The sequence below is a fragment of the Cygnus olor genome, chromosome 1, assembly GCF_009769625.2.
Source record: "Cygnus olor isolate bCygOlo1 chromosome 1, bCygOlo1.pri.v2, whole genome shotgun sequence".
NCBI classification, from domain to species: Eukaryota; Metazoa; Chordata; class Aves; order Anseriformes; family Anatidae; genus Cygnus; species Cygnus olor.
In genome coordinates this window covers 15,296,919-15,316,613 of record NC_049169.1, presented here as the reverse complement: position 1 = coordinate 15,316,613, position 19,695 = coordinate 15,296,919, and the positions used below count along the sequence as shown (strand labels likewise).

The following is a 19,695-nucleotide window of genomic DNA, read 5'->3' as shown; positions in this document are numbered from 1 at the left end:
TCATTATATTTTTTTTCTTCTTTTTAAATAAATGAATAGTATTTTAAATTCATTTAAGAATGTTTTATTGGAAGGTAAGTCATCAGTTAGATCATATTATGCCATTAATCGTAGAGATCCCACTTTCTCCTCCTTCTAATGCTCAGAATACTGAACACAGTTACTCGGAGAAAGAAAGAATTGTTATAAAAAAAAAAAAGTTTCTTAGTTTTTTTGAGTTCACTTCTTTTCAGAAAAGCTTACTCCTTCAAGAATATTTTTAAAGTGGTAAATCTGAAACATACAGGATTTAAAAACCAAAACCTTCATGTACACAAGTGTTAAGTTTACTTCTGAATAAGATGAAGGATTTCTGTTCTTGTAGGAAATGAGGGGTAGCTTGAATGAAATTCACACTAATTCATGCTGTTTGTAAGTGGATACAGTTGAATGCAGGTATAGTTGGGTTAGCTTTTAAAACAAAGCCAATGAATTTATGGCTGAATGAATATTGCACAATAATTTTAGGTAATTAATTATTATCAAATAGATAATAAAACTTATAGTCAGAACTTGGCTAATTTAAAGAGGCTGGTCTTTTTGGAATATAGAGTCATTTTTTTTGAGACTTCTGTTCTGGTAAACTAAGCCATGAGCTGAAGTAAACTAAGGTACATTAAAAGTACTTTTTTTTTTTTTTTAAACCATAAACCAGTGTTGGCAATACAGATATGATTTAAAAATGTGATGGAAGATAACTTTTTGCTCCCTTAACACCACACTTAATTTTTTTTTCCTAGGCAACTTTAGAAAAATGCTTCAGAAATACTCACTTTTAATCTAATACTTTAGTCAAACTAGTTTTCATATTCAGGGATGTGTTCTGTGTTTGTTTGTTTATTTGTTTCTGCTTTTAATAGAAGCCAATACTTACTGAGAATTAGCCTTTTAATTATAGTGGTGGCTGGTGACACACTGAGCGGTTTATGTAACCAGAAAAGTGAAATCATTCTAATTGATTTTGTAGCTTTCTGGGTCCTCTTCCCCACCCCCTCCACCCTATTCCCCCTGCAACCGGTACCCAAGTCAATGAATGTAGCCACTGTTAATAGAAATAATTATTTTTTATGCATGGGATAGTGCAAAAGGCTCACAAAAAAGTTAGGGGGAGATGAATATCTCAATTCTTGCTTGCAGTGCTATGGATGATAATGACTTCTTAAGGCTTCCTGATTCTTCACCAAAGGTATAAGATGAAATGGAAAAAGGATGGAGTGATGGTATATCATGACTGTCCAGAAAATAGAGAAATAGGGTAGCTAGCAGTCATGATGGTTGGCTTGTGACAAAGCAGTTGCATGATCAGAACTGATCATCATTGGAGGAAAGGTGAATTCTAAATAATACAAAAGTTAACGAGGACAAGAAAATCATCTACTTTAGCTGTGGCACTTGGCAGCTGTATCTGTCTATGTAGATAGATGCTATGAATGAAAAATCTCTTTCCGGAAGATTCTCCAGCCTCCCCATGGCTGGGGGTCCAGTCACGGAGCAGTGTGAAAATCTGAGTCTTTGCACACAAATGGTTTGTTGGTTGATTGTCTTTTAATGTCAGGCCCAAGGACTTTTACATCTGTTTTTGCCTTTCTGTAATGTAATTTCTTTGCCTCTAGCCCCCTCCATCCCTCCTGTGTAATTATTCAATATCGTGTGCTTTCCGTATAGAAACTGCAGATCTGAGGCTGTGATCAACTGTTTCAGAACTCAAGACTTTTCCCTTTTTTTGTGGAAGTATCCTCAGTTTTTGAACCAACCTGAGTATTTTTTCCCATAAAAATGAACTGGTTCTGAACCATTAATTGAAGAGCATAGCATAAATGGCTTTTTTTTTTAAACGTGCATGGTAATTGCTTGCTGGAGAAATTTGAAATAATTACCTATCTGAATATAAGATTAAATAGTATGTCTTGCAAAATGTTGAATTTGTGCCTTAGAAAATGAAGCATTCCCGAGTGGAATTCTTGTTTAAAAATTATTTTATATTTACAGAGAAACTCAGCCATACAAATATTTTTAAAAGTTTGCACTTCATTAAGGCTATTTATTTTCTAAAAAAGAGGACTTGAATATTTTTGACAAATATACACATGGTGTTACGCTAACAAACGGCCATGCAACAGATATCTTACATAATGAAGAAATCGAATATACAAGACCTACTCTATTTAACATAGATATCGGAAAATTTACAGTCTAGCCAATAGTTGTTTTTTTTTTTTTTTTTTTTTTTTTTAAAAAAAAAGTTTTCTTATTTGGCAGTATTTTTCTACAATTTGTTCAATATTCCTCTTGATGTGTTTTGGTGAGTAATGAAGTCTAGTCAGTGACAACCTGAGGTACTAAACATTTCTGCCTTACTTCGTTGTCTTCAAAGGTAATCTTTTTGTTCCTTTTAGGCTCTATCCATGAGTTGTGTATTACCGCATTATTTGGCATGGGGTCCGCTTCCACTATTGAAACAACTCGTTTTTTCATCTTACTTTTCAGAACTTTCTGAAACTTTTGCCTGGTGAATGCATAAAGGAGAGGGTGAAATATAGTCGTTCCGTACGCCATCACTAGAAAACATAATCGCAACTTAACCAAAAGGTCACTTGGGCCCAAACACAAGATTGTGGTGTTTAAAACGGAGATGGGTGTCCAGCAGAGCAGGAAGGTTGAAATAATCAAGAGGGACATTCTGAAGACTCTCTTTTGCCGCTCTCGTCGCTCCCGGTGCCGTTTCACGGCTCGGCGCAGGGCGATTATGACCGACACAGAAGTCCTTACACCAAAGACTACGTTTCTCCCCGCACTGCTCTGTGAGACGTCGGTAGTCTCGTGTTGAGTGGTCAAAGAGATAGTTTTTTTCTTCCGAGCTTTCTTCTTTTGTCCTGTTGTAAATCTCGTGCCAATTCGGATATTCAGAGCCTGGAGTATTTTGGTGTAGGTAATGAGCATTACTATAACGGTGAAGAAGAAGATTGGGATCTGCACGAGGAGGTGGTAGTACATCCCCAGCTCCGTGTGGTATTCGTTTGCACTGACGCACAAAAGCGTCTTGTTTTCCCAAGTGCTCACGCTTTGGAGACTGAAAAAATTGACTTCAATGAAAGGAATCAGGAAGGAGAAAAGTGAGATGATCCATATTGATGTCATTAATATCACAGCCCTTCCCATGGTCAGAATTCGATTGGCAGGTTTTACAGAGATATCGTATCGGTCCAGAGTGATAGCAAAGACATTGATTGCAGTTGAAACGCTTGCAAAGGAGACACAAGCCTCATGGAAGCAGCAGATTAGAGCAGTGTTACTCTCCAGTGAAAGCAGAAGGATAACTATAGTTAGAGGAATACATCCCACACAAATTATTACATCAAGTACATGAAGGTTCATTGTAATTATGTTACTGACAGAATTGATTAAGTTGGATTTCATACAGTAAAGTACCAGCACGGTGAGGTTGCTGCCAAGTCCCAAAACAATTTCTAACATCAAAAATCCAGTGAGAGAAACTTGAAAGCTTAATGCATATGACAGGGGTCGGTACATGTTGGTGTCGATGTCATCAATGGCATCTCGAACTGTAATGTTAGATTCAGACTGCATGTTGACCTCCAGAATGGGGGAGAAACACATTCTTTTGTTGCAGTTGTTTTTTTCTCCTGAAAGGTGAAATAAATATGGAACTGTTTGATTTCTTTCTTTTTTAACATTTTTTTTGTTATTGTGGAAAAATGCTGGGAAAGGAGGAGGGAGGAAAAGCATCTATTCTTACCAAACTCTTAATTATTTACTGTATGTTTAGAGCTGTGCTTGGCATGGACTCAAAAGCCAGAGAATCTACAATAAGGTCTTTCCTTTTAAAAGGAAAGCAGGACTTTTTTTTTTCTTTAAAAAAAAAAAAGAGGAAAAAAAAAGTGAAAAACTTCCACTTACGGGAGACAAGGCTTTATTTATAGTGATGTGGCTTTTACAAAGGGCCCGCTTGTTGAATAAACTATACTTGTGCATTGCCTTTGTATTGTGTTGAGGGCTATTTCAGAAGAATGCTGTTGAGTATTAACAAATTAGTACTCAAGATCAATTTAAAAAGGCTCTTGTGGAAACAGAAAGTGATAGGAGCGTGGAACACTTGCTTATGTATCATAAAAAGAACACAAATTATTTTATGGCAATTTAGCAGTCTTTTTTTGAAGACTTCGTAAGAGTGTTATGGGCTGAGATAGGAAGTTCTGCAATTAAGCAGATTTTTTATAGAGCTTGGAAACTTCTGCTCAGTTTCATCTTGTGTGCATCTACATGTATGAAACTTATCACTGTAGCGAGTTTATGTAACTATGTATGATTTCAAATGCAAATCTTACATAGATTTGGGGTAATGGAGTTTATTATAAAAGGCTATGAATATTCTGTTTCTGCAAGAAATCAGTGCCTAGATGGAATGGAAGTGTATTTAATTTTATTCCAGAATAGATTTAAAGGAATAGTTTTATAAAATAACATTAAATATAAAATCGTCTTTCTTTTTTTTTTTTTTTACATACTGAAATTAAATCCAGCAGATTTGTATACACAGTGTGTTTATCCTAAGAGAAAGTGAGGTTCAAAAAAAGTAGCATTTAATGCATCTAGGAGATCCAGAGAGATCTAAAAATCTAGGAAATTTTTATTTTGTGGCTGCATCTGCTTTGTTTTACACATGCTGATAGGTTGTAAACATAGCACCTGCATCTAATACCTGACATGTCTATTATTTATAGTGTCAGCCAGCTCTGGAGTTTGTAATGAGATGAATAAACAAAAGAGAGGTCATTCAATTTCTTGTTGTGATGCTTGAGGATTTTATAAGTAGCTTTAAATTTAAGAGGGGAAGTACTTGGCATGAAACTAAATTTAAATGCAGACCTTTGTTCCACTCTGAATACATTAAAAATGGATAGCACTAAGGTGAACAAAAATGAGCTGTTTTTTAATGAAAGTATGAATTAAGCATATTTGGGATACAATATGCAAATGGATTTTATCTGCAGTTCTGAAAAGCCTCAATTGCACAATACTATTAATTGCAAATTGTATGATGAAAATTCTTGCTATGCTTCAACAGTTACTTCACATTTGCCTCTTAAATACAAAAGATATAAATTAGAACGTATTAGTTTCAGGCGTGAAATACATTTCAAAAGCTTTGTTTAATTTCTAATTTAGGCAACCTCTAATAGGTTCATATTAAACCTCAGGAATATGATTTCCTCTGTGTATGTAGTCCTGGCTTTGACTGTATTTCAAGGACCATTCCGAATACTTGAACTTGATAAATTGAGTTCTCATGTATTAGTAAAAGCCAGGAGAAAGTCAAAAGCAGATCTCACTCAAAACAAACAAACAAAAAAGGTCTTAACTGTGACATTATGCTACCTGAAATCTTGCGACAACAGAAAGCTTCAGATGTGCTATATCTAAGTGTTCAATCTAAATACCCAGATTATACATCACCTCTTCGTTGCATGGATCAATTTCAGTTAAACACGAGTTGAAATGTCAAGGCAGAGGGGTAATTTACCAAACACTTTGCCTTTCTGAACCCTGCCTGTTCCCTTGTAAATGCAGAACAGAGGCTGGGTGCATGCAACTTCTGACCTACCTGTTTTCTGTGCCTCAGGGGTCTTTCAGATCATCGTAGCAGCTTGTCATAAATTCGTACATGGTGTCACTGCCAGGTATTTGACATGCACTGTCACCTCGGAACCAAGTGGTAGCTGGGCTCTTATTTCATTCCGTGCAGATTTTTTTTTCCTTTTTTTGTTCCAGCAATTCAGCAGCAGCAAATTTTGATTAAACATGGGGACTCCTCAGTTGCCTGAGATGCTTGTACAGACCAGCGCGTGTTCTGTGTGTCTGTTCTGAGTTTCAGGCCAGCAATAACAAACCTTCTTTTACGTGATGTTAATTTCTTTCCCCTGTTGCATTTTGTAGCAGCCTCTTTTTATTTTCCAGGTTTAAAAAACAAAAAATATCTGACTTCTGTGTTCAGAGTGTACGTAGGCATCCTTTAGTTACAGTTGCGTGTTTCTTTCTGTAATATTCCTGCTCTTTACTTTTGAGTGATGGCTTAGTCAAAGAAGTTGCTGTATATCATAAAATCCAGTTCATGTGCTTTGCGAGTAACCATGAGTTACCTAATTTGGTTTATTTTCACTTAAGGAGAATACATAACAGATCATAAAATTGAGAGAAAAATATCCATTAGTCATTATGACAAATAAGATATTTAATGAGCGGTTTAGAAAAAGCCTGGTTAAACCCTTGTGCAGCTTGCTGGTGAAGTATGCATATTCTCCTTGTGGGAATTCATGTTTCATTGTTTCTTCATGCATCGGTAGTTTCCACAATTCTGGTTTTAAATTATAAATCCCTCTTTAAGAGATGCTCACCGTTTTAAGAATCAATCATTGCATCCTTCTTGCAAGGAAATGTGAGCAGATGTGTTAGTCTTCCACGTATACTGTTGAAGTGTCGTGCACGTAAATGGTAATACAAGCGTGTTCCATTTTTTTGTTTGTTTCTAATTCCTTTATGTCTTAAGAATACATTTTAGTGATGCATCCTGCTGATCGGAGGTCATACAGCTAGAAAGGTACCCGGTCAACTGCATTCTTTGTATTGTCAGTTGGAAAACTGAATTAGTTGCTGCATGCCCTTGTGAAGAGGAGAAAAAAAATGGTTAAAAGTAGAGCTTATCATTTCAAACTCAAGTAATGCAACAATATCTTTTGTAACATCACTTATTTCATGAATAAAAGATATCTAAAATTGGATCTTACAAATTCCATAGAAAACCACTTAGTGTGTTCACTATTTCCTAGCAAAATCATGTCATTCTGTTAACTTCCATGAATTTAGTTTTTTGGATAAGTCTCCTCTTCTCCAAATAGTGCAGGTTACAGGAAACCCCGACTAGGAGCAGTAACTGTTGGATGTAGGGTGCCTGTGACTAGAGCTAGAAAATGTAGTTTTATAGCACCTGTGAGCAGCTAGTTGAGACATACAGCTCTCTTCTTCTAATAAGAAATTGAGCAGCCAACGAGCTTTTATAGGAAATAGGTTTTTGTTTGATTTGCACACTGTTCAAATTTTCTCTCTTGATATAAATGTGTTGCAAATCCATGTTTGTAATAAGTGGCTCAATGTGGGGGGTAATGGAAGAAATAAGTTTTTTTTTTAAAAAAAAGCAACAGGAAGAAAAAGGGGCATTTCATGAGCAAGTCAGAAATTAGTCATATTACTCGACCTTCAGAAAGCAATAAGTATACACCAATTAACAGACCGTCTGATTCTTCAAAGAATAACTGCACAAAGCTGTAACCTATTTAACTGCCAATATTTGGAAATACTGCTGAGGGAGGAAAAAAATATTGCTGCTTGCATTTTGTGTCGTCCGTCTCCCCCCTCCCAGTACTATAGTAACCCAAACTGTACTGTCTTTGTGGTGTAAGAGCAAAACAGGCTCTCAGTATTCTGCAAGACTTTCATACAGAATTGCATTTTTCTACCACTGTGTTTTTAATGGGTAAGGGGAAATAGCATTCAAGTATTTCCTGGACTCGAATACAGCAAGATAACTAGCATTTAATGTAAGTCAAATCTGATGCTTCCTTTTTTTTTTTTTTCTTCTCCTTTTTTTTGTTAAATGTTGCTTATTCTGCATACCATAATAAGGAACAGATCTTACCTCCACTAAAGGTTTGATAAATTCTCGATGCAGGTGAAGCAGTTCCAGGTTGGAGGGATTCATTTTGCTCACTTGTTAGCAGAGTAGAAGGGAAAGAGGGTAATAAGCATATCTTCGAAAAATGCCCTTAATGAAAATTTGTGCCTGTACTGTGCCATTGTTTCAGCATACTGCTAATGTATACAACTGGTTGAGTTCTGCTTTAGAGGCTGCTGCAGTCTCCCACTCTTCCCACTGTAGAATCAATAAGCATCTGAAAACACATAATGAAAGTCATTTAACATACTGAAGGCTTCTTGTCTCCAGAGACACCGCCGAGATTCAGGCTTTCTAAAAAAGAAGAGCAGCGCTTCAGGGAGGAGAGCTTGCGATGGGCAGCTTTTGCAGAATGACAGCCTACCTTGTCGCTTCCCTTCACTGCAGAGAGATGCAGTGCATTCACTAATTTTGATTGGTCAGTGATGTGGGGCTTAAACTGTGCTTCATATATGGGATTGATCCCCCCCTCGCCCCCCCCCCCCCCCCCCCCCCCCCCCCCCCGATTTATATAAGGATTCTTTTCTAAAAGGACTAAATTTACAAATGATTTATGAATTCTGGAATATATTAAGGCTATGCCAGTTTTATTTTTACCTTTTCACTCTTTACTTTGTGTACACTGGAAGCCACATGACGCTGTAAAAAAAATCTGATTAAACGTTATTACTTAAAAAGCTTGCAGTGATCTATATTTGAATTTGCCTACTTTCCATTTGCGATTTTTTTTTTCTTTTGTCCTAGGGACATCTCTGAAATAAAACTGTCTTGCCTTTTCTGCAAGCCATGCTGAATTTTACCCAGTATGTTTATATGCGTGCCAGTGTTTAGGTCTTGTCTTGAATAAACGATATTCAGGACAAGTCGACACCCCCATGAATATTAGGAAAATTTCTATTAGGATTCACAGAGATTATTCAGACCCTTAAAATGGGTTAGTAATTCAGTTCATGAATCAGTAAAGAATGATTTTTATGATCCATCACCATGTACAATGTATCTGTAGTAGTGTAGATTGTGAATTTTGATGAAAGGTTAACTTTAAAGATATTTTATATGTTCTACATGAATTTTGCTAGAGACTTCCCAGGTTTTTGTAAGGTTGTGTCTTGCGTTATGTTCTTGACCTTTGTGGGGGCTGGGGAGGGTCCCCACTTTCACTTTTTTGTTTTGTACCTTATTTCTGAATCTGTTTTGTCAGTGTAAACAGTGCTCACAGCCACATAATGAGGAGTGTGAAAAGTGTAGTACAGTATCTGTTTTAATTACTACTAATGCTAAAATAAACCTTATAAATACATTTACTATGTGACTGAAAATAATAATTTTTAAAATCAGTTTGTAGAAGCAAGTAAGATAAGAATATCTCAGAATAAAATGTTCTACTGGTAGTAGAACATTAATAAAATTAACAAATTAACAAATAAGTGGTGAGGGTTTGAGTGGTTTCTGATTTCTCTTGATTTTAAATAATTACTTTAAAAAAAAAGTATGATAAAGTATTAACTGTTAAAGCTTGGTTTAACATGGCAGTTTTGGTCAAATTTTGGTGGTGTCCTAAGTTTTTAAGTTGCTATTGCAATTACACATTGCAATTGTGTAACTCAAATGCCCGCATTTCGTTTTTATTTATTTTAACTATTCCTCTTTAACAGCCATCCAATGTGCTATTTATATTTAGGTAACATTATATATATTTTTAAATGGCTGCACATTTATTTAGCTTGCTTCCTATTCCACTTTTACCTTCAGAAAAATGCAAAGTGGTAAAAAGAAAAAGAAAAAATAAAGAAAGGAAAGATTACAGAAACTTTGAACAAAGATCCTGGACTCAGAAGGTGCCAGCTGGCTACGCTGAGCAGCAGCTGATCAAACTCTTTGAGCTGTCTCTGTTTCTTTTGCCTCCCAAGAGCTTGAAACCAATGAACACCAAGTACAGCTCCGAAGGATGACGTGATAAAGAGGATTCCTGAAATGAAAGCATATCTACTAATATTATTAAAGAGATTTGCTTGCTTCACTTTCGGTATGACTTAGGATAAGTAGGGAAGCCTGTCTAAATTTAAACAGATGAGTCTCCATCTCCCTGTCTAATTCTTCAGTGTGTGCCTGAGCAAAGATGGAGATATTGGCTGGGCTGTAGTGTTAGAAAGAAAAAGATGGAGGAAGATGACAACAGGATTTTTGGATATATAGTTTGGAAATACAGTTCAAGTGCAAGCAAAGGAGTCAAAAATTACTTCTTATATTATTACAGGAGGCAATAACGAAATAATGGCAAAAATTGTATCCGCAGAAAGTGAGAAGAATGATAAGGAGTTGAGTTAAGAGCATATCACGCTCAAGTTTTCTGGAGAGAGAAGCAGGAGAAGCAGCAGCACCATATGGAGGCAACGAGGAGTAGGTGGATGGATAGACACGCTTACCAGGCATCGCTGTGCAGCTGCTGGCGGAGATGGTGCGAACAGATGACATCATCCCAAAGGGTAGGTAGGGAAGAGTGGGCAAGAAGAGCCTTGTGCAGACACCCAGCCGAGACAGAAAAATGTGCCGCTCTTATACCTGTTTCCATATCAGCACATTCAGCGTGATGCCGGGAGAGAATAGGTGCAGAGAGGCAGGAGGAGAGGCAGAACAACAGAGGTCTGCATGTATAAACAGGCGCTGGAGCCACAGGGATCAAGGTATCTGCAACTGTCATAGCATCCACCCCTATATAGTACTTACAAACTGAATTCATCATCTTCTACCAGAGTATGTTTTTCTGCTTTGCTGAGAGAAGTAAGTCCAAAAATTTGAAAGCTGTAGCATGTTTCTTGGTCTTCTTCATCTTTTGTCCACTGCCTTACTTTCTACGCACAGGAAGTGATGTCCTGCCACTGACTGTTACGGCACAGCGCTAGGGCACTGGGAGCTCGGCAGGTCTCAACTCTGCTGGTGACCTTCCAAGATCATCTCTAATGCCACCTCTCGCAGCACAGATTTTAAAAGAAGCTTTGTTTGTTTGTTAAAAAGATCCCTTACATTCGCAATGTCTAACAGCTGTACAGTAAGCATATCAGGGCCAGATTAAGTACTCAATTCTGATGTTTTCTATTAGAATTCTTGATTTTGGAATGTTAGCATGTTTTTTTATTGTGGCCTTTGGGTTTAAGTTTACATAAACCCGTTGCAAACTGTCAAACATCCATGTGCCATGAGATAGGCACATTCTTGGGAGTCTGTATTGACACATTTGCGGAATTGTGCCTGCTACTTCCGTTGTTCCCTGCACCCTTCTTGTTTCAATTTCTGTGATAATCTTCCCTGAGATCTCCGGCAGCGTTCTCTGTTGCTTTCTTTGGGATTCACGTCTTGTTGCCTAGTTAGAATCCTGCTGCTCATTTAGTAGTTGTTCAAAATCTTACTGTTTCTGGGTGTAAAATTTCATCTGCTCTCGTTTTCGCAAGAGACTTGGGCTCCTAGATCTTGTACATCTTTCAGTGACACATAAGGTCTTTAGACCTTAAGTTGCTTTTCGAAATGATTAGGTGATTTGGGAAGTCTTGCCCTAGTACTGTTCTTCATCATTATTTACACAATGAACCTGCAAAATTGCAGCTGAATTGATCGTCCAGTACCTTGCACTAACCTGCACTGGGCAGTGTGATGCCCACTCCTAGTGTAGTCCTTCTGGATAGTTTTTTGTTTGTACTTGGCCTTGTACTTTGTGATCCATATCTAAAACGTGTTTCTTACCTAGCTACACCTTAGTTTCCTCAATAGGCTGTTGCAAAGAACTTTCTTAGAATGTTGTTGAAAATCCAGTAACTTTTATAGTATTAAGAGTAAATAAGCAATGGATGATGATAGTTTAGGTTTGGAAGTTGTACAGACGTACCGTTCTTGTACTGTATGTGCCAAGGTGTTCTGGTTTACCCCATACCGAAATTATGGCCCAGACCATGCTGCAGCAAACTTTCATTTTCAAGATGTATAAATCTGACTGCTGTCCAGTACACGAATTCTACTTGTAAGGGTTTTTAGTACTGTTTAAGAGTGGCATGTTGAACAGATAGAAAAACTCTGCTAGAATTTGTAGATAAATACCATTCAGACTGATGGTAACGCAGTCTCTTCTTTCTTTTGACACAAGTGCTTTATCCCCATTTTTCTAAGGTAACGAGAACTGTTCTAAGACTGTTATCACTTTTCTGTAGCGAATACCAATATCCACAAAATTAAATTTTCATGCAGTGTTCTATCCTTAATGTTGATTTTCTTTTCTCCCTCATTGTTGACTGCCACAGTTTTCTTTGTTTTGTTATTTTCATAATGTCTTATTTATTGGTTATTTCTAACTTCCCCTTTTCCGTTGCCAGAAAACATTCCTACACATGGAATATTGCTGATTTTGGTTTCTCCATTTTAAAATTACCTCCATAGATTTAAAATAAAAGAAAAAAATGATTTTCTAACTTAAATATATATAGTTTCATTGTGCTGCCTTTTGTGTTTGCAAAGATGTATACCTTTGGAAGTGACACAAGGCTAATTATATATACACATAATAGTAAATGTATATCTACATAATTATATATATAATGAATACATATTCATTGTCAAGATGCGGATCTAATGTTAGCATAGCAGCTTGAATACAGAAAAGTTACCCTGCTACAAAGTAAATATGTTTTAGGAGCTTTGTTTGCTTTTGTGCAACTGTTGGGCGTAGGTTATTTGTCCAGTAGTAAACCACTTGAGTTGACCTGCTCACCTTTTCAGCACTGAAAGCTCCTGTACTTGTAAGCAAATGCGTAAGTTTACAGAAGGCTCTTCAACAATTAATACTGAAACTGTATCTTATAGTTCTGCAAAATGAGGAGAGAGCAAAAAAAAAATCGTGAAACCATTGATGTGGTCATCACTCATAGGTAGAGAAGGCATCCTTTTTCATATTATGACAGTAAACTTGTTTTAGTGATGTAGCTAAATCATGGTCTTGGTCCGTTATTGTACGATTATTTATTCATTTCAATGGAAAAAAAATAGAGTATAAATTATCCTCAGGAAGGAAGTATGGCTGCTAAATTTAATAGTAATTTGAGTAACATCACTGTGACTCCTGCTTTCCTCTGTGGAAGTGACTTGTCCTCTAGTATAAACATTCACAACAAATGGTGCTATATCTTGTAGTACATATTGGCAAAATTTTAAATAATGGCTATACTTTTCAAGATAATATTTTCATTTTTCTTTAAAAACCTGTAATATGACAGTGAGTTTAGGTTTTCCTTCATTAAAATTGCACTCTGGGAGCATGAAAGATTTCTACTCTTACAAAATATTCTTAGTTGGCAATCAAGAACTGAACCTTAGTTAGGGTTTTTGTTGGAAAGGCTTTTGGAACTCTGACATCTTATCTTTTATCTCGCTTCAGACACAAACACAAGCAGGTGGCTTGCATTGTTTATTTTAAGCTTCCAAAAGTGTGCCTGAAAGAAGGTCGATTCTCTAAGTTGGAAAACTTGTCAGTGTGGTAGCTGAAGGTGCTGCCTGTGGACATACTCCCTTCTGGTTAGAAGTCCCAGCTGATTGTTCACCTTGCTTTCATTAAAATATTTTGTATTCTGGAAGAAGCTTTTCAGCATTACGTCTTGAAGCTTGGGTTACTGTGCTGCCTGGCACCCCAAATCCTGGCTGATGATGGCATTCCGCTCTGCGTGTGACAGAATGGCATCACTATCAACAGTTCAGTAGGCTTCCTGGCTGGTTTATTACAGTGAGTTAGAGGCAGCTGAACTCAACATGCAGGTTTATGCTTCAGGATTCTCCATTACATATCCTGGATGCTGTGGATGCCTGGTCACATACGCAGGGTGAGAAGCAGCAATAGCAACATGAGCTACCCTGTTATAAACCCTTGCCTCAGGAGTTCTGTTAGACACCCCTCTGCTGTAATAGCCTTTGAGTGGAATTGCTGATGTAAAACAAAACAAGAAAACAGATTAGAGTTGTTTATTTGACAGACCCTGGATAGACTACTTTCCAGTCATTTTTAAAAATAGGAAGGCAATATGATTTTCTCTTCATTAAGACAAAGTGTTAACATGTAGTGCCTACTAGCAGCAGTTCTTCTAGCTGAAATTAGGAGACGAAGGTCTTACGATCTTAATTGCCCTGTGAGTGAAGAGTAAACACAACATGAGTGTGTATCACAACATAAACTATATTCCTTCAGTTTTGTTGAGATCGCCCACAGTGTACGGGTTACCATCGGCGTGAGTTCATGTGCTGCAGTCTCCCTCCATTATCCCCTGGGCTGATTTAGTTTGGAAGTGCTGCAAAAAGCATGGACAAAGGATCCAGCAGGCTTACTACCTTTACAATCAAAGTTCAGCAACACACACAATAGCTCTGAATGTTTCCATGCAGCTGCAGTGACAAGAGCATGCTTTGCCTTCTTCAGACAACAAGGTAAAATCTCTGGACAGTAGTTTGATTTCTCCCTGGCCCCCACCAAGTTGTGGTTGTCTACTATAAGTGATTAAAGCAACCTCTCAAGTCCCTGTGTTCAATTCAAATATAAAAAGTCATTCATTCACAATTTGATAGTGGTGATATTCCTTATATTAAGTTCTCAGAAACTGAAAAAATAGTATGCGGTACTATGTTTTCTTGTCTGATTTTTTAAACAATGATAAAATACGCTGTCTTCCCCTCTTTGCCACCTTAGTTTTGAGTTATTATTTTTCTAGATTGTTGGGGAAACTGATAGAAAATCTGTTTATGTAGTGCCATAAAAAGACACGTGAAAGTTAAAAAGTAATAAGTTATAATGATAAATGTGTAATAGTACAGAAATTGAACTAAGATAATGCAGGGTGTTGGATTCACCATTCATTCTGCTAAAAAGAATATTCATTTTATTGATGTGCGTGTTGGTTTAAATTTAGGTTAGTGTTAGTATCATCTTCAGGTTATTTTCTTTCTTCCTCTTGTTTGGGTACACTACTTTGCTTCATTTGTACCTGTAGTATAGTTAATTTTTTTGTTACTTGTTGTTGAAAGCCTGTCGCTTTCTTAAGAGAATAAATGTATATAATATCCTTGATATCATCTTTGTTTTTAACACAAATACTGTAGTTCTGGAATCTAAAATGAATACCTGAACTGTTTAAATTGCATGCATATGAAGAACGAATTTCATCTGTGATTTTTAAATATCAAGGGGGTTTGGTGCCTGAACCCTAGTTTCATTTTTTTTTTCCACGTCCTAAATTATTTTTAACCTTAGTGCGTAATTGTTGTATTTGAAATCACTTATTGTAGTACTGAAACAAACCAGAGCTTCTTTGAAAAATGCTTTAATTTTCTGCTTTTTTTGGGAAGGTTGAGAGCAATAATGTCAGCAGTAAGTCTGAAGAAGGGCATACTATTTTGCTTCATATGTGGCTGATGCCTAGAAATGGCTTTGCAGTCATTAGACCTGAAGCCCAAGTTTTATTTTACTAATAAAATCTCAAGAAACTGAGAGTGATTAGTAGAAACATTTTTGTTACACTAATGGATGTTGAACAAATACATGTGTACAGAGAAAAAACTTGTCAAATTATTCAGCAGCCTTCACTGTTGGATCTATTTAATAAATTAAAACATAAAGGTAGAGTGAGGTTGTGGTGATAGAAGTTATAAAGTGGAGTTGGAATGGGAAAGTAGAAAAATATTATTTGCATTTCTTCTGGAAGCTTTCAAAGTGGGAAGCTTTGGTTTCACTAGGTCAGCTAGCAACTCTGCAAATGGATGCTTACAGCCAGGATCTCCTGGAGGAAAAGACAGCACATAGCAACGGGTACAGCCTATACAGAGGAATACCACATGAGTTACTATATACCGACTCTGCCGGTTGTCCTGCTGTCGTTGTAAAAGAGGCATTGCAGTCCTGATGGAAGCAGAGGTCTTTTCCAGCCCTTGCTCGAGTAGAAGTGGTGCCCAGTGAGAAATGACTCTTCCTGAGAGACAGCTGAATATGGAGGAGAACGTAATTTCTCTTATTAATCAGGCAAATTAATTTTAATGTGAAGAAGGAAGGGAAGGAAAGGAGAGCCTGCCCTTAGAAAGTGGTTACTAGACTAAGCCTGCTGGTGGTCTGTTTGGAAATGTTTTTCCATAAAGTTGTTTTACGCTGCAATATCTTCTCTGCAGCCTTGCTTACAAAGGAGAAACAAAAACTAATTGAACCCCACCTGTTCACCCCAGGGGGTAACTTGTTTTCTCTGCAATTTTTCATATATTCTTCAGAAACACTTTTTATTCACCAGCATCAAAAAATTCTAGGTATCGCCCTGTTTATAGTTTTCTTGATAATTTGCTGTTTAACACTGCCTCTCCAAAATCTTGAAGCCAACATTATCACAATGATCAATATGTAGGTTGGTGTAGGATAGAATACTTCAACAAGGATTTTCCAGTGGTATTTGAGTACATGTCTGTAGGGACTGTATGGCTCTTCAGGTTGTCAATTAAATACGAATATTGACGAATATTATAGCATGTGATGATACCAAGTTCTTAATGCAGTTTGTGAGAGTCTAAAAACTGCTCTCAGTCATCTTTAAGTCTGTAGGCAAAGCAGCTCTTACAATATACTTTGGGATAATAAAATAATAAAATGTATTAGTCACAGAAATTTCAATTTGCATTCAGTACTTTTAATCTAGAGTACACTTGCATGGACAGCTAGAGATGGTGCAGATTAACACTTCAACTAAGGGTTTGACCTGCTTGTGTGATGTCTATGACCACAATACGTGAGCATCCTATATCTGTTTCATAGTTTCTCTTCACACCATTCTGTTTTGTAGCAAAGCAGTTTGTCTGTGTGCTAGAAGACAAGGGCAGATCTGGGAAGTCTGCCTGGGTTTTGTGGATCTGTTCAGTCTCTGTAATACAAGGCCAGTTTCTTTTTGAAAAAACACAGGGACTATATAAATTTTACATATTATTGTCTTAGCAGGTCTTTAAACACAAATTTATTTATTTATTTTTTAATGTCTAGCTGGACTGGATGAAGAAAGGTAAGCCAAGGCAATGCTTTGGAGTAATAATGAGCAAGTTGAAATTTGAGTGGAGAAATATTCATGGATCAAAATCTTCCTCCTAGGACATTAATTTTCTTGTACCAAGTAAAGTAACATATTGGCAAAGTCAGAATATAAATTATTTCTTGCACTAACCTTACTTCTGTCTAAATTGCTTTAAGCCCTCAACTGCATTGGAAGCGGGGGAGGGAGCAAAACAAAGCCCCAAAACATGCAAATAATTAATGAGATGTAAAAAATATATTGATGAAATGCAGTAAAACTCTCTCATCTATCTTTAAACTAAAAAAGCGTGCATCTCTAAGGAAAAAGGTCTTGCAGCATGCATAGAGGGTTATTAAACACAGGGAAAAAATACAGAACTGTGTTTGGAGAACATTTCACCTGGATTTTGACATCTGGGAGCTGTTGCTTCTAACATCAGCTAGGAAGTTGTCAAGTGTAAAAATACTTACTGAACCAACCCTGTAATCATGTAGGACCTAACAGTTCAGCAAATCAATATTGTGAATAGAACAAAGTGGATATAGTGCTTCTGCGTGCAGTACTTTGGGTTGTGCCATACTGGAAAACCTTTTACTTACAGCTTCGGTGGCTCGTGTTTTGGTGCAGTTCTCCTCTTATCCTTCCCAGTATAAACTATATCTTAAGTGTGAGTGTGATGGGGCAGGAAGAACAGAAGATGCGTCTATTCAGGATGAGCCAGGCATGGTGTTGGTAGGATCAATTTTTGATGAGTACTAAATGATTCAGATTCAAGGACGGGGAAGCTGCGAGAATTGCTGCAAGGGTAACTGAGCTGCTCTTCAGAGTTCTTTATATAGCCAGATACAGGCTTTCCTGTTTATTTTATTTTTTTCCTCCTTAATGATCTTTTGCTGTAAGTGAACAGAGAATGTTGGATATTTCACGGTCTCTTTTGTAGAAAACTGCTAAGAGCTTGACATGCAAACCTTCCTTTAAGGTTTTGGTTGTTTCTTTTTTTAATTTTTTTTACTTTTTCCAATTCTTCAGCTATAGCAATGTTTCTTCAGTTTGGTATCAGAATATAATTCATTTGAGTGTGACTGCCGTGTATGGCAATCTGCTGGATGGCGTCCCGTGATCAGCTGGGAACAAAATTGCCCTGAACAGCCCACAGTGCCTGGAGTAGATTTGCACATCTACAGCACAAAGAAATGAGAATGGAGATGGGATTCATCCCAAAAATTCCATAGACAAGCAGCTGCAGAGAGAAGTGTGGACTGTAGAGAGTCCACATAAAATTGCTAATCTGTAATTTTAAATCTTTGTTTAAATATGTGATTATGATGCAAAGTTTATTTTCTCTTTCTGTGCTGGCCTGAAAGCATCCGTACTTTCAAAGTATATTTTAAGATTGCTGAGCGCTGTTAGTCCTGGATGCTTAAGAAATGAATTCACCAAATCGCTAATCTTTTTAATTTTTTAGATTCTTTTTAGAAGCACATCCAGCTGAAATAATTTAATATTCTGTTCTTGTGCAGAGTCTTGGATAATGCATCCGTTGAATGAATAAATAAATGGAAAGAAATGCAGTTTTAATTCTGGCAAAAACTATTTTTATTGCTTACGTGTAAAATTGGCAGCAATGCTCTACTCTGGGATAGCATTGTTGGTTATTGACACAGGGGAATATTAGTGGTTAGAAATAAATGCGAATTTAGCTGAATTTAAAGCATGGGCTTTTATTCATTATTTTAAAGTAATACTAGCACCAGCAAAATAACACAAGATGTTGGTTTCTCTTGGCAAATATTACACATTCACAGATCAAAATATGGTTTATGATCTCCATTGATTACTATTATTACTATCTGAAACTGTAAACAGGTCAGGGATTGGGCCAACCTCTTTTCTGACTGATGCTCAAGAAAAGTGTCTGGCAGCTTCTATTCTACCCTCTGGTCAGAAAAATATTTTTCCTTTCTTTTGCTGCCTTTTTGCTTTTGACTTCCTACTTAGTTAACCATTTAGTTCTGTGGTTTGGTCTTTGAATGCTATTTGAGCTTCTGAGGAGGAAATTCAGTTGAACTTGTTTAGGAGAACGAAATCATGTCCGAGTAGTTTTAATTGCAGTACCCAACTCTTTGCTGTTCAACTCAACTGATAAATACAGGATTGTTCAAAACGCCTGCCGTGTCCACCTCCCGGCCATTCTCAGCTCTGTCCCAGATCCTCAGGCAAACCGGGGCACTCCGGTGGCAATTTTTTTCCTCTCTTGAAGAAATCAGTGGTTGCTGGGCTCAATTAAAACTCAGCCACTGCCAAATAGCGCCCACTGTGAGTCTTGTCTTGTTCAACTAAACAACGAATACCTGATAATGTAGTTGTTCTGTATCCTATAGCTATGATTATATATATTATATATGTACGGTAGTCACATTTGTATATGTGTGTGTATATATATACACATGTAAGTGCATATATGAAGTATATCATCATTATAAAATCAACTTGAATTCTTCAGAACTGTTGTGAATTACACTTTCTGGAGACAAACAATGTAATTGTTTCTGTAGAAACTGTTGTTATTTTATCAGTTGGTCTTACAGTGTGGCCTTTCTAGCAACTGTAGCCTGTGAGAATAATGTCTAACTCTTATTTCTCTCCTCGCCTTGAATTGTGACTCAAACTTTTGGATGTATTTGCAGACTGGAGAGGAAATGCAGTTACAAAGTTTACCTGTGACAGCAGTGAATAGTCTAGCTTCAATTGGTTTGTTACAACTCTTAGGTCCCCACTTAACAGGAATTAGCGTATGACATTATGAGCAATGAAACCTGTTCATTTCATGCTTCACCGAAATCT

General features: G+C 36.9%; 2 protein-coding genes across 2 annotated transcripts in view; one reads left to right on the top strand and one right to left on the bottom strand.

Moving 5' to 3' along the window:
- The window catches only part of COG5 (component of oligomeric golgi complex 5), a 185,740-nt gene that overhangs the window by 30,264 nt on the left and 135,781 nt on the right, over positions 1–19,695 (top strand). The window lies entirely within an intron of this gene.
- Positions 1,429–8,179, bottom strand: GPR22 (G protein-coupled receptor 22). The gene is made up of 3 exons (XM_040544744.1): positions 7,751–8,179; positions 5,663–6,717; positions 1,429–3,683 (listed from the first exon to the last, which is right to left on the bottom strand). Exon 3 carries the CDS (start codon positions 3,655–3,657, stop codon positions 2,356–2,358), a length of 1,302 nt encoding a protein of 433 aa, XP_040400678.1. The 5' UTR covers positions 3,658–3,683; positions 5,663–6,717; positions 7,751–8,179; the 3' UTR covers positions 1,429–2,355.